The sequence below is a fragment of the Staurois parvus genome, unplaced genomic scaffold, assembly GCF_062004578.1.
Source record: "Staurois parvus isolate SC_StPar_1 unplaced genomic scaffold, SC_StPar_1.0 ptg000235l, whole genome shotgun sequence".
NCBI classification, from domain to species: domain Eukaryota; kingdom Metazoa; phylum Chordata; class Amphibia; order Anura; family Ranidae; genus Staurois; species Staurois parvus.
The window spans coordinates 2,731,387-2,744,018 of record NW_028318031.1 but is presented as its reverse complement, the minus strand read 5'-3'; the positions used below and the strand labels follow the sequence as shown (position 1 = coordinate 2,744,018).

Sequence of the window (12,632 nt, the reverse complement as noted above, 5' to 3'; positions counted from 1 at the left end):
AGTGCTGGATAATGTGTGATGTACAGCTCTTTTTAGGTACAGTTGCTGCAAATCTTTATACATAGCACAGATTGTAAAAGGCTTTGGTTAAAATAATAATCTTAAAATTGCATATCCTTGAAAACAGTCTTGCAGATTTTATAAATATATTGTTTTAATACATTTTTACATACTGCCAATTTTTATATGCATTCATTATACATAGTTAATTTATTATAATTTATTTATCCTGTTTTTAATATTAAACATTAAACAATTTCATATATAAATATGAATTATAGCTCAAACTACAACAGCAGATTTGTTTTCATACATTTTTACATAATGCCAATTATTATATGACTTTATTATACTGAGTTCATTTAGTATAATTTATTTATACTGTTTTTAATATTAAAAAATGTCACAATTTCATGTGTATTTACGAGTTATAGCTTAAACTATAACAGATTTGTCAGCTACCTAGACAATTCTTTATTTGCTTTTTATGTATTTTTTATTAGTAATACAAGGAGGTTTATTGTATTTTTGTACACTTCTGTATTTATATAATCCTTCGCATGTAACGTCGCAAGTGAAGTATATGGCGCACAGGCCATTACTATCTTCCTCCAGTAGGGTGCACTACTGTTTGAGAAATGCACCAACACCCACACCCTGGATAATTCCAGTAAAACACACAGTACCAAACTGATAGCAACTTGCACAACACAGGCATAGTCTGATTCTTGCTCATCTGTAGCTCCAAATTCTTTCTGACAAGATCATAAAGGTTACAGGAAATGGAAGGTGATATCGACATATTATCTCATAGCTCACAGGTGACATCACTACCAAGTGCAGAATAGCCAATGTTCCAAAGCTCAGAGCTCTCAAACAAATGTAAAAGTGCATATATGCAACTTTACTTTAAAACAGTACATTTGCTTTTTGAGATATAGAGGGGATTGTTGTAGAGTGTTTCAGAAAAGAGTATAATTTAATTACATTTCTACAACTTGCTACCAATAATGATAGTTTAGACCAAGCTATACACTTTTGCTTTATTTATCCATACCTGGGATTTAAAAAAACACCTAAATACTAGTGAAATTTCTTGTTAAATAGGGTGAAAGCCTTCCAGGCAAATGTGCAAATAACTACAAAGGTGAACTTCTAGTTACCCTAAAGAGAGCATTAGATATTTGGTCATCAGGTCACCAGTAATAAGGAGGACACATTGGTTTGGGTTTGTTTCTTACAAAGTTCATCAAATCCTGCTTCGAATCCCATTGAATTCTAAGGGGGAGGTGAATCCTGTTTTTAAATTCTGTAATATTGTACAGCAAGGAGAGGGTGTTTTCATGTAGCTTAGAGGACAACATTTAAAATATACAAATCCTTAAAATAACATGCTTGAGGGATGTCTTAAACCTGTATGTGATGTTACCGAACAGTATGATTTGATCCATGATCATGGACAGTCTCAGTGGCAGGGTACGCTGGCAGACTGTATATGGCTATAAAATTGTTTGGTTTTTCTTTTACAATTAGCTTGGCCCAAACACAGCAGCAGCACTCCAGTCTGATTCCTTTCAGTTTGAAAACAAGGCATTAAGGTTTTAGTAGTGACATATGCTCTTCATCAAACCAGCTTTGACAATTTTAAATTCAAACTGTCCCTGTTCATGTTGATACAAGGCTGTTGTGCCATTGGCCAATTTCTGTTAAACTCTTGTTTTTAATGAGCTGATTGCAGATGACGCAGCAGTGTAAAATTGGCTAGCAGCAGGAAAGTTTTAAATAGCAAGGCTAGGCCTAAGCTTACTAGCGACAAAGAGCTCAGGCAGAGATTTTGCTACAAGAATTAGGGTACCACAGAGGAAACAGCAATGTTAAACTGGACAGCAGCAGGACAGTTCAGGGATAATAGGACTGAATGCTGTATGCCTAACTTTTATTTAATTTATAAAGATGGGGGGCGTGATGAACATAAACAATAAAATGTCACGTTATTTAGGTGAACACTATTCTTGCACTTAGTTTTTAATTTTTAGATGGTCAGTAACAAGTGAATTCTGCACTTTCATTTTAATTTTATGTTAACAGGGCCTTTTTAAGTTTGGGAGCTGAAAGATAGAAACAAAAGAAATTAAAATATCATCACAAAAACATTATTTAAAGGAAAGTCCTGCAAAGAAAAAAAGCAGTTTAACTGAAAAAAGACCCTACAACAAAAATCTATCCCAAAAATGACACCCTATAAAACAAACACACACCTTTTTTTAACCACTTGCCCTCCTGAGGAAAAAAAGAAAAAGCTGTTTGATGTGGACTCAACAACAGCTAGTAACCACTGCCCTCAAATTAAACACAAAAAAAAAACCAAATAAAAACAAAAAAGGCCCGAATAGTAAGAACTCCAGACATTTGTCCGCTCTAAATTCCCTAGTTAGAGCGGACAAATGTCTGGAGTGCTACAAGTCTGCTGAGAGTTGCCTAAAAGTGCTTAGGCTGGACTGTACCTGCAGAGGACAGTCAGGTGGAGGATTTTCTCCTGGACAAACAAGCACACACTGACTCCAGAGCTATCAAATCTAGTGGTAAGTAGTGAGCAGAGCAAATAATTTATCCAAAGGGCTGACATTAAAGTCCGAATCCGGGAAGATACTGTATTGAAGTGTAGCAGAGCGGTATCCATCCATCCCAGAGAAAGTAGTATAAGTGCGATTTATCTCTCTTTGTGAGGTGGAGTTTCTGGTAAACATACCACTTACCTCCAGATGACTTGTGCTTTACTTCTGGAATTTGCAGCATTCGGCTTGTGGAAGCCATGGTTCATATTCACTTTTTTAGCTTTGTGGAAGACACATTGCACTTTGAAAATTGATGAACGTTTGGCATATATTTGAACATTTTAATCAATGTAGAATAGTTATATGATTTTGTATGAATGCTTTATTAATTGCACAATAGTTTTTATTTATTAATCATTTATTTATTGATTACTGATACATTCACTATATATATAGAAACTTAATTGGTTGCATTTATGATTAGTAAGCTTTTATTTACAATTAGCACATCATTGACGCTAATCCATTAGCGCAGACTATGTTAATGATTTGAAATCTACATCTCAAGTCTGGTATTTTGATAAGAAGGGTGGGGTGGCCTGCTGTTTTTGGGGTAAAAGTGCAATAAACCTTTAATGTAATTCTTTCCTCACATGTCCTGGAATAAATTAAAGACACAATTAACTGTTCATATGTGCGCATAAGCTTGTTTCCAATTTAAGTGCTGTGGCCAAAACTGGTTTGTAAATCATATAAAATAATAAGCATGTCATTTGTTTTTAATTTTTCAGAACTGGTGTATAAAGAGGAGATCTCAGTCTATTTATCTTCAGGTCCTAACGGATAAGCATGCTCCTGAACATTACCGGTAGGAATAACACATGAAAACAAATTTTCTAGAATGATTATGTTTATTTTTAAGAATAGCCCTAGATAGATAGCCCTGTCACCAATGTTTTTGTCACCAAGTGCACGTTTTTATTGGTTTTATCTGAAATCTGCCAGTGTGCAGAGCATCTCTTTCTAGATGTTTCCATGATACAGTTGACATATTTGCTCTCCATCTTGCTGTTTGTGATGAGATTTCTGGTTGTAGGTTTGGATGTCTTGGCTACCATGATAGTGGACAGCATTCACCAGACTGTAAGGAGACTAGCAGTTCTGTTTATTGTAACCTATAGTAAGAAACTGCATAGGTGGTAAAGGGCAAAATCCACTGCCTGGTGGAAAAAACCTAAACTGGTACTATTTCTATACTCATCAGAATGTCCTCCTAAAGAACACTAGCCAAGTTTAATGAAACACTTACTTATTCTACATTTTAATACCAAGCACTCATGAGAGTAAATATACAATTTATTTCAACATTCATATGATTTTCAAATTTCACAGTAGACCAGGGCTTGAAATTTCCACTTGCCTGCTCGCCAATGGTGAGTGGAAATTATGGTGGGGGCGAGTGTGTCACCCAGGGCCGTCTTGCTGAGCAGGCTCGGAGCTCAGGCTGGATCTGTCATTGGCACTGGGAGCCATCAGACTGCTCAATAGTTGAGCGCAGTGAAAGCAAAGCAAGGAGTGTCTGCTGTGCTCTCTGCCTCCCCCTAGAGTGCATGTACGTGTGTATCTGTACATGTGTATGCACGTACATGTGTCTGTGTGTGTGTGTATTTCTGTGTATGTACATGTATCTGTGTGTATGCGTGTCTGTACGTGCCTGTGTGTGTATACATGTTTCTGTCTGTGTATGTACATGCCTGTGTGTGTACATGCCTGTGTGTGTGTGTACATGTGTCTCTGTGCGTGTGTACATGTGTCTCTGTGTGTGTATGTACATGTGTGTGTGTGTGTGTGTGTGTGTACAGGTGTCTGTTTGTGTGTGTTTGTTGGTGGCGAGTAACTATTATTATTATTCAGTATTTATAAAGCGCCAATAGTTCGCTCAGCGCTGTACATTACAGAGGGGGACAGAACATGTGACAGAATACCAATACAATGCAAAACATGAGGGGATCGAGGGCCCTGCTCTTTCGAGCTTACAATCTAGGAGGGAGGGGATGGTGGCACAGGAGGAGATAGCTGTGGGGGATGGAGTGGTAGGAAGAGTGGAGGAGGTCGGCAAGTTAGCAGGGGGTGGGGTAGGCTTCCCTGAAGAGATGGGTTTTCAGGGTGCGCCTAAAGGAGAGGAGAGTAGGTGATAATCTGATGGGTTGGGGCAGGGAGTTCCAGAGGATGGGTGACACCCTGGAGAAGTTCTGGAGGCGGGCATGGGAGGAGGAGACCAGGGAACTAGAGAGAAGGAGGTCTTGTGAGGAGCGGAGTGTGCGTGCTGGGCGGTACTTGGATATTAGGTCAGTGATGTAGTTCGGGGCAGTATGGTGGACAGCTTTGTACGTCAGTGTTAGGATTTTGAATTTGACTCTATGGCCTGGCTAGTAGCTCAGGACTTGAAATTTTAAGCCCTGCAATAGACAATATAGGCCCTCTTCATGGGCAGTGGGGGTGACATATTCCTACGCAGTTAGCGTTTTTTTATTGGTGGAAATGCACTGTGAGCTTATAGTTCTTTCACTCTGAGTCAGTACATCATACTGCTAGCAGAATAGAATGACAGGGTGTTCTGTTAGTCATCACATGATGACTAAATGGGCACGTTGTCCCTTTCATCTTCGGTGCCCCTAACCTCAATATGCTTTGTGTAGCAGATCATTCGATCTAGTTAGTATCATTTTAGGACAAGACTATTTGGTGGGGAGGGGGGTAATGATGAGAGACAATTGCCTTTGTGTACAGGAAATATAAATCCAGTGCGTGTAAAAGTCCAATCAGCATGATAACTTTGCTTCAAATCACATTGTAAAATTTTGTTAAACAGTATTGATCAGAATGGACTTTGTGCAGTAAAGGCAATAATCCGTATTCTGTTTCATTGTGTCTTGCTATTTATTTAGGGTTATGGGCAGCGTCTCTCAGTTTGAAGAATTTGGACGTGTATTCCACTGCCCAAAGAACTCCCCAATGAACCCAGTTCAGAAATGTTCTGTGTGGTGATCCACAACTTTGCTGATGCCAGCTTTACATTGTTCACAGCACAATTATCCTTGTGTCTACATCAGGAGAAGAGTGTCTACGTGTGCCTTTCCTCCCACTGACACTGGAATTACTGAGCCTCTACATCTATATCATTGGTCAGTGGGTCAATCAAGTGACAGGACACCCTTAGAAAAGTGAAAAATTAGCAATGGAAGGGTGTACACTACTGGCATATTCCTTAACCCACTGACATCCTGAGGAAGAGTCACTGAGCCAATGATACTCAAAAACAAAGCTGCAGACATGAACAGAAGTTGGGTTACTGATCTCTTGGCACTTAATAATTGTGGAATGCCAGACACTTGGTATTCAGAAAAAACAGACTACTGGGTACTTGAAATCCTAAAAAGTATATGCTGTTGGGCCTTCTTTGGTTTACTTAAGATGACCAGACAAGAGGCGTGAATGAGCTTTCAGTATTTCTACCAGATTCTTATAGAATTACCCACAAATGTCTAGGTAAAGGGCCTTTGAAGCCTGCTTAATTAGATTGCTGAGGGGTTTGATATCCATAGAGAAGAGCCTACCAAGCACCTTATACCCATGGGCTACAAATGTTTCTGCAGATGGCCAATTAGTAATCCAGTTATCATATCTGTAAGGGAAAGACTGCAATGCATATAGAATGAATGAGCCTTACATATCACAAAATGTTTTGGTGAATATGCTGTTTCCATACAGAATAAATATATTGTTTTTTAAAACTTTCCTTTTGGCTACTAGATTAATCTGGATCAAGCTATCCTAGCCAGCTACGTCCTTTTATTCTGAGATACTTCTTTTTAAAACAAACTCTGAAAATGTTTATTGTTAGTTCATTATCATTTTTGCAGTACCCTGTTATTTGGATTCTATTGCTTTGATATATCCACTCCACAGCTCTCCATCACTAATTTATACAGTAGTAGTCACCAATTATTTTAGGATGCTAAATATTGAATCTGCTTGTCCCACTCTGGTATAACAAGGTACATACAAGCTGTCCATCTTCTGGAATCCAGTAGGTTGTCAGCAAAAATAAATATACCTATCTTGTACCTTTTTGCTTAATTCGCTAAATTAATTAGTAGAAGTAAGACTCTCTTTTTTATTGTTTTCAGTTTATGTCTTGGTTCTTTGAAAACTATAAAAAGAGCAATGGTAACATAATTATAATATAATTATGCTGGTCATAAACAATATTTTTTGATGCTGTTTTAAGTTCATCAGATCTAAAGGACATTGTAAAATTAGACTGTGAGGTGTGTGGTGAGCTTGGGTTACACTGCCTGCCATTTAAATTCAGGTTATGTTAATGTGATGTTTTAGGCCTCCTACACACAGGACATTTTTTTTTCCTCCCTGGATGCCTTTTCTCCATGGGAGGAAAAGGCAGCTTATAAAATATGCCTAAAGTTGTGTATTGCACATGCGTGTAGCCACGTCAAGAATTTGGGCATTCATCCATTCCGGTGTTCAGAGTATTAATTTATTCTAGCCATTGGAATGAATGAATGCTCGAGTTCTAAAGCCCTAGCGTTTATGAGGGTTTACAGGTGTTTAGACTCATTCAGTGCCAAAACACTTCTCTCCTAAATGCACAAGTAAGGTTTTTTCTTCTGCCTCTAAACATCCCTGCCTCTAAATGCATGTAAACTCCTTTGTGTGCATGGACAGGAAAACATAGAAGGGCATTTAGCAGCAGAAAAAAAACCCCTATAAACGCCTGTAAAAACTGGTGTTATTGATGTCAATTGTGCATGAGCTCTTAATCATGGCTGCTCAGAAATTGATGTTGATTCATGTTTGTTGACTTTTCATATTTAATTAGGCTTACAGAAGAGCATGTTGCAAAGGCTGCAGTAACCTGCACCAATTAATTGGTATTTATAACTTTAAATATTTGAAAAATAAAAGGCTATGGGGACCATTTATCATTGTTTTTGGGTGGCAGCTGATACATATCACAAGACAGCTACTTTTTCTCTCAGGAACTGCCATGTACAAAGGTCAGTATGCACTGAGAGAGAAGGACTGTCCAGATGATGCACTTGACATCACAGGGGCAAGGGTATGCTACAGTCCCTGGGTAACACATGGTGCTTTGGGGTACACTTGGGGTCACAGGATGCACTGGAGTAATTTGGTAACATAGGATGCTCTGGGGTGCACTTATGGTCAAAGGGTGGACTGGGGCCACAGGAGTCTCTGGGTAACACAAGATGAAGGCTGACATGAAGGACATAAAGTAAAGACAAGGTACAACAGCAGGGGTCTCACCTAAAGCATAGCAATGTGTTGCTCAGATACAGAGCCTCTTGTTATGGTGTTAAAGTGGTGCCATTCAGAAGGACCGTCTCCTGGTTGGCCATGCTGCTGATCAAGAGAGCTGTGTCCTTATGGGCCACGATGCTGGCGCTCAAGGCGGGGAGGCTGTTGGATCCCAGCACACATATGCCACAAAAATAAACTAGGATGTCATAATTCCCATAGGAATTTTATGATTCTATGGGAAGTGAGAGATCCCACCTGCCAATATTCACTCTCTTCTAAGTTTAGTTTTTCATCTAAAGAATGCTTCACATATTTGACTACTGGAGGCCATTTACATTTTACATAATGAATATGATTGCAATATCTCAGTTTAGCATAGCTTTTATATCTGCCACCACTACACTACTCATCGTAGAATAATAAATATTATTAGAATATGCCAGAATCAATAATAAAAGATTAGGAACAGCTTTTTATAGATTTCTCTATGTATGGACAGAAAAAAAAATTACAAAAACTATTTGCAACTAGGTTACTCACCTGCACTGACACTAAAGACATCCATCTGTGTCTGATAATGCACAGAAAATATCTGCATATACATTGTGATAAGCATACTACACAACACGTTATTATCTTAGGCTCACCTCTGATCTGCAATTTCAGAATAACAGATATTCATTCTGTCGCTAACAATCTATATGAAATGATTTAAAAATGAAATCCTTTAGTCTTGATGCTAGCCAGCAACCTATCTGCAGATAACTCTTATATAAAAAGTTCCTGACTACCTAATACATTGCACTTTCATAAATTGGTCCCACCTGGTATATTTTACAGTTTAGTTGATTAACGGAGTGCTATTTAAAAAATTATAATGTGTTAAATTATGCTAATTGCCAAAAAGTATCAAAGTTGAGCTTTTTTGATGTAAATTTATTCTACTTCCCTATCCTGAAAGCAAACAATGACGCCTAATCTAGGGTATCTGAATAAGCAAAACAGGAGAAAAGTTAGAACATATCATTCTAAACAAAGAAAATACCTACAATCTATAAAGCTGAACCCCAGGCAAGCAGCAAAACCGATGAACTACATTTATGGGAGCTGTTTTACCTACCAAAAGATTAGGAAGTTTGACTATGCAGTCCTGAGATCTACATGCTCCTTCCATCAGCAACGCCAGTTTGGCCAACACACCTTTCTCTACTATGGTTAAGCAATACAGCCTAATCACAGCTCTGATTCCAGCCTGTGCATGGCATTGATCACCTTGCTACCCCAGCCTGTGAAGGAGTTTTTCATGGGCGGCAGCAGCTTGATGGTGTGTTCCTTGCTGGCACACATGTATGGAACGGACAGTAATTGGCCACTGGTTCTACCATTCAATGTCACACTCTGCATTTCATGGAAAAGAGGAATACAAAATGCTTATAGGAAGACATATTCATTCAGACTCATACACTCTAATAAAGAGGTTTATATCTGTCTGGAACTCAACCACATGAGGGTTGATTGATTTACATGTGATTTTCAGTTGGCTAGGATGAAAGTTAAGAGAATAAAAATATCTCATTGGTTGTCGTAGCAGAAACCTTCAGTTACTACAGATTTTATAAAGAAATTCTAAATGAGCAGCAGTACAACAGATCTTACTGCAAAAGCTGGCAAGCATGTATGCATTTGACATTATTTTGGTGTCTTAAGTGCAATAAACTGTTTCATCATAATGTTGTTAAGATTGCCAATGTGCAGTGCAGAAGACATAGCAGAAGACATAACGGCAGACAAGGGTGCATGATTGTATCAAAATTCTACATTTTGTGTACATTTCAGTTACTGAATAAATTTCCTATTTTTCTTATGCTGGGCTTGAGTTTTGACTCGTGTATTTTCACATTACGCACAATATATAGACTAAGGGTCTGTGTACATGGGCATTTGGTCACATTTTTTTTTTTCCGCATACAAGTCAATGGAAGTAAAAAAGCAGCTTGATGCAGAATGGAAGAAGTCAATCCAGGATTCTGCGCTACGGATCTGTTACCATGTGCAGCTGCCACCACCATGCTTATATCCTATAAATAGGATAAAATCAAAGGTAGGTATAATAGGTTATGGTGCGGTGCTTGCAGTGCTACAAAACCCCTCGCCATCAAATAGAATAGTAGCTACACTTTTTAATTGATTTAAACACAAAACAATATGAAAACTAAAGTGAACAGCGTTACTAACTCCAACTGTGATAATCTGTCATGTGAACAATATCCTAAAGTGCAATGTATATGACAAAATTATTTCATATAAATCATAAAAATATTAAATATACAATAAATATTAATATAATTAAATATAAAGTGTCTTGTATAATAAATCTAAAAAAAAAACATACAGTGAAAACTTTATGCAGGCGAAGAAGTAACACAAATGTACAATGTCCAATATAAAATGTAAAAATCCCATGTGAAACAAAGGACAGTCCTTCAACTTTCTTCTTTATTTTCACCAAACTTGGTGCTTTCCACCACCAGATGTACCACGTAAACTCACCAGAGGAAGGTGATGGTAATGCTGTAAATCAGCTAATAATGCATATTACTCTGAGTGAGGATCTGCAGCTAATCCAAATGTAGCTATTTCCTTTCAGGGATCTGTTTAAACTTGCATTCCACATTTTCTCATCACACCACATGAAGGAAGTAGAAAAAAGGGCTCGTATAGTGTAAAACCATCTAAGAACTTTTATTTGATAAAAACAGTAGTAGTAGTTTGTGTTTATACAAGCCATATTATGGAACAAGTGTATTTTTGCTGTTTTTAAACTGTCAATAAATATGAAAATACACTATTGGAGGCTGCCTCCTGGTCTTTATCCTCTATTATATAGATACTGGAGAAGAGTTTTTGAAGAAGTATTCCTGTGGAGTGAATTCGGATGAGCACAGTGATTTGCAGCTTTCACAGACGTAAGCACTTTATTACACAGTGACTGTTATTGTTGGATTATTGCAAGGTATTGCTCCATGCACTTTACTCAGATGAGGGTACAACTGGGAGGTATATTGTAGTAAAGTCTCTGATAGTCCAGAGCTGGAGAATTTTTGGGGGGAATTGTGGTATTATATGTTTATGTACTTTAAAGGGGAAGTTTTATGTAATATAATGAGGGAGGGGTTTTGTAGCACTGCAAGCGCAAAACCATACCTAGTATACCAGCATGGAAAAAGGTCAAAAGCCTCTATGAAGGATCTCAGAAACATTTCAAATTGATCTGAAATGCTCTTAAGCTTTGACTTTTTCAACTCTGAACACAACACATGGAAATATAAAAGCTTAGTTTTCAACCAATAAACGTCAATGTATCAGATATAAGGGGCCTCATTTGCAGCTCATGATATCCTTAGAGGGTTGCACATAATATTCAGTGCAAGATAGGATTGTCGAAGATTGCTGACACACTGTTGGAGATGGTCAGACTGCTGACATGTTGCAGGTCTAGTTGAAAGCACAAGATATTTTGCAAAAGACTTTAAAAGGCATGAGATTTGTAACATGGGACTGCTGGAGATCGCTACCATTACAGACCCTTTACAAATCAATTCTCCAACTGCTGGCTGCTGAGGCCCAAGGGCCTCACCATAAGTACTGAAGGGCAACAGGGTTTTAAACAGTGTACTATAGCTACCCGCATGGGAGATTAACACACAATGACAATAAAGAACTTAGTACACATGAGCAAAATATGAAAATAGGATTGCTTAAAGCGGTATTAAACCCAAATGCAAACATTTGTTTTAATTCTTTCCTTATTTTCAAGTGGTCTGGCCAGTAAGTCTGTTGTTTTTCAACAGAACAAGCTGTCCTGCAACAGCAATTTACCACTGACAGGGGTGCTTATAATAATTAGCTTTTATTTATTTATGTAAACCCCTTATCCCACAACAAAAAAAAAAAGGTTTGCTGTAACTGCTTTTAAAGTATTAACTGAAGTTTGGCTTTAATTTGCTGGTGTATGTAAACCTGCTAGTCCATCTAGCAGTCCACACCCCACAGACTGACAAGGCTGCTGTACAAAGGTGCCCCCTGTACTCATTCATCCAAAGTGGGGCGTTCTGATACAGCAGGTGTGTTACTGGCCACCAGGTGAAAGCAGAGGGAAAAAAGCCTAATTATAGAAAACTGATGCATCCACCACATCTAATGATTGGTAAGCAGCAATTTTTGGTTTTTGGCCTAATAAAGCTATAAAGTCTTGGTTGATGCCACAGATGTGTTTTATGTCATTTGGGGTTGTCTTTAATTCTTTACACAATGCCACAGCTGCTAATGATACATTATAACTAGTGGTGCACCGAAATGAAAATTCTGGTGCCGAAATCGAAAATTCAAAATGTACTTGGCCGAAAACTGAAACCGAAATGCGCAGTTTTTAAAAATGAAGTTTTTTTGGAATAAAATAACATAGTTTGGATGTTATGGTGAGTAAATAGATAACCAACATGTCACGCTTTAAAATTCTCATGTAATGGCGTGAAACTGTGGTACTTAAAAATCTCCATGGGTGATGCTTTAAAAATGTCTACAGGTTAGCAGTGTAAAGTTACAGAGGAGGTCTAGTGCTAGAATTATTGCTCTTGCTCTGATGTTCGTGGCGATACCTCACGTGTGTGGTTTGAACACAATTTACATATGTGGGCATGGCTTATTTATGCGTTCACCACTACGTATGAGCAT

General features: G+C 37.9%; 1 protein-coding gene across 2 annotated transcripts in view; it reads left to right on the top strand.

Moving 5' to 3' along the window:
* ECEL1 (endothelin converting enzyme like 1) overlaps window positions 1–9,762 on the top strand; it is a 144,504-nt gene extending 134,742 nt beyond the window's left edge. For both annotated transcript variants that reach the window (XM_089680092.1, XM_089680093.1), the window contains 2 exons: window positions 3,347–3,423; window positions 5,504–9,762. In XM_089680092.1, coding sequence (XP_089536218.1) covers window positions 3,347–3,423; window positions 5,504–5,603 — 177 coding nt within the window. In that variant the 3' untranslated portion in view covers window positions 5,604–9,762. The remainder of the gene's footprint in view (window positions 1–3,346; window positions 3,424–5,503) is intronic.
* Window positions 9,763–12,632: the final 2,870 nt, after the last annotated feature.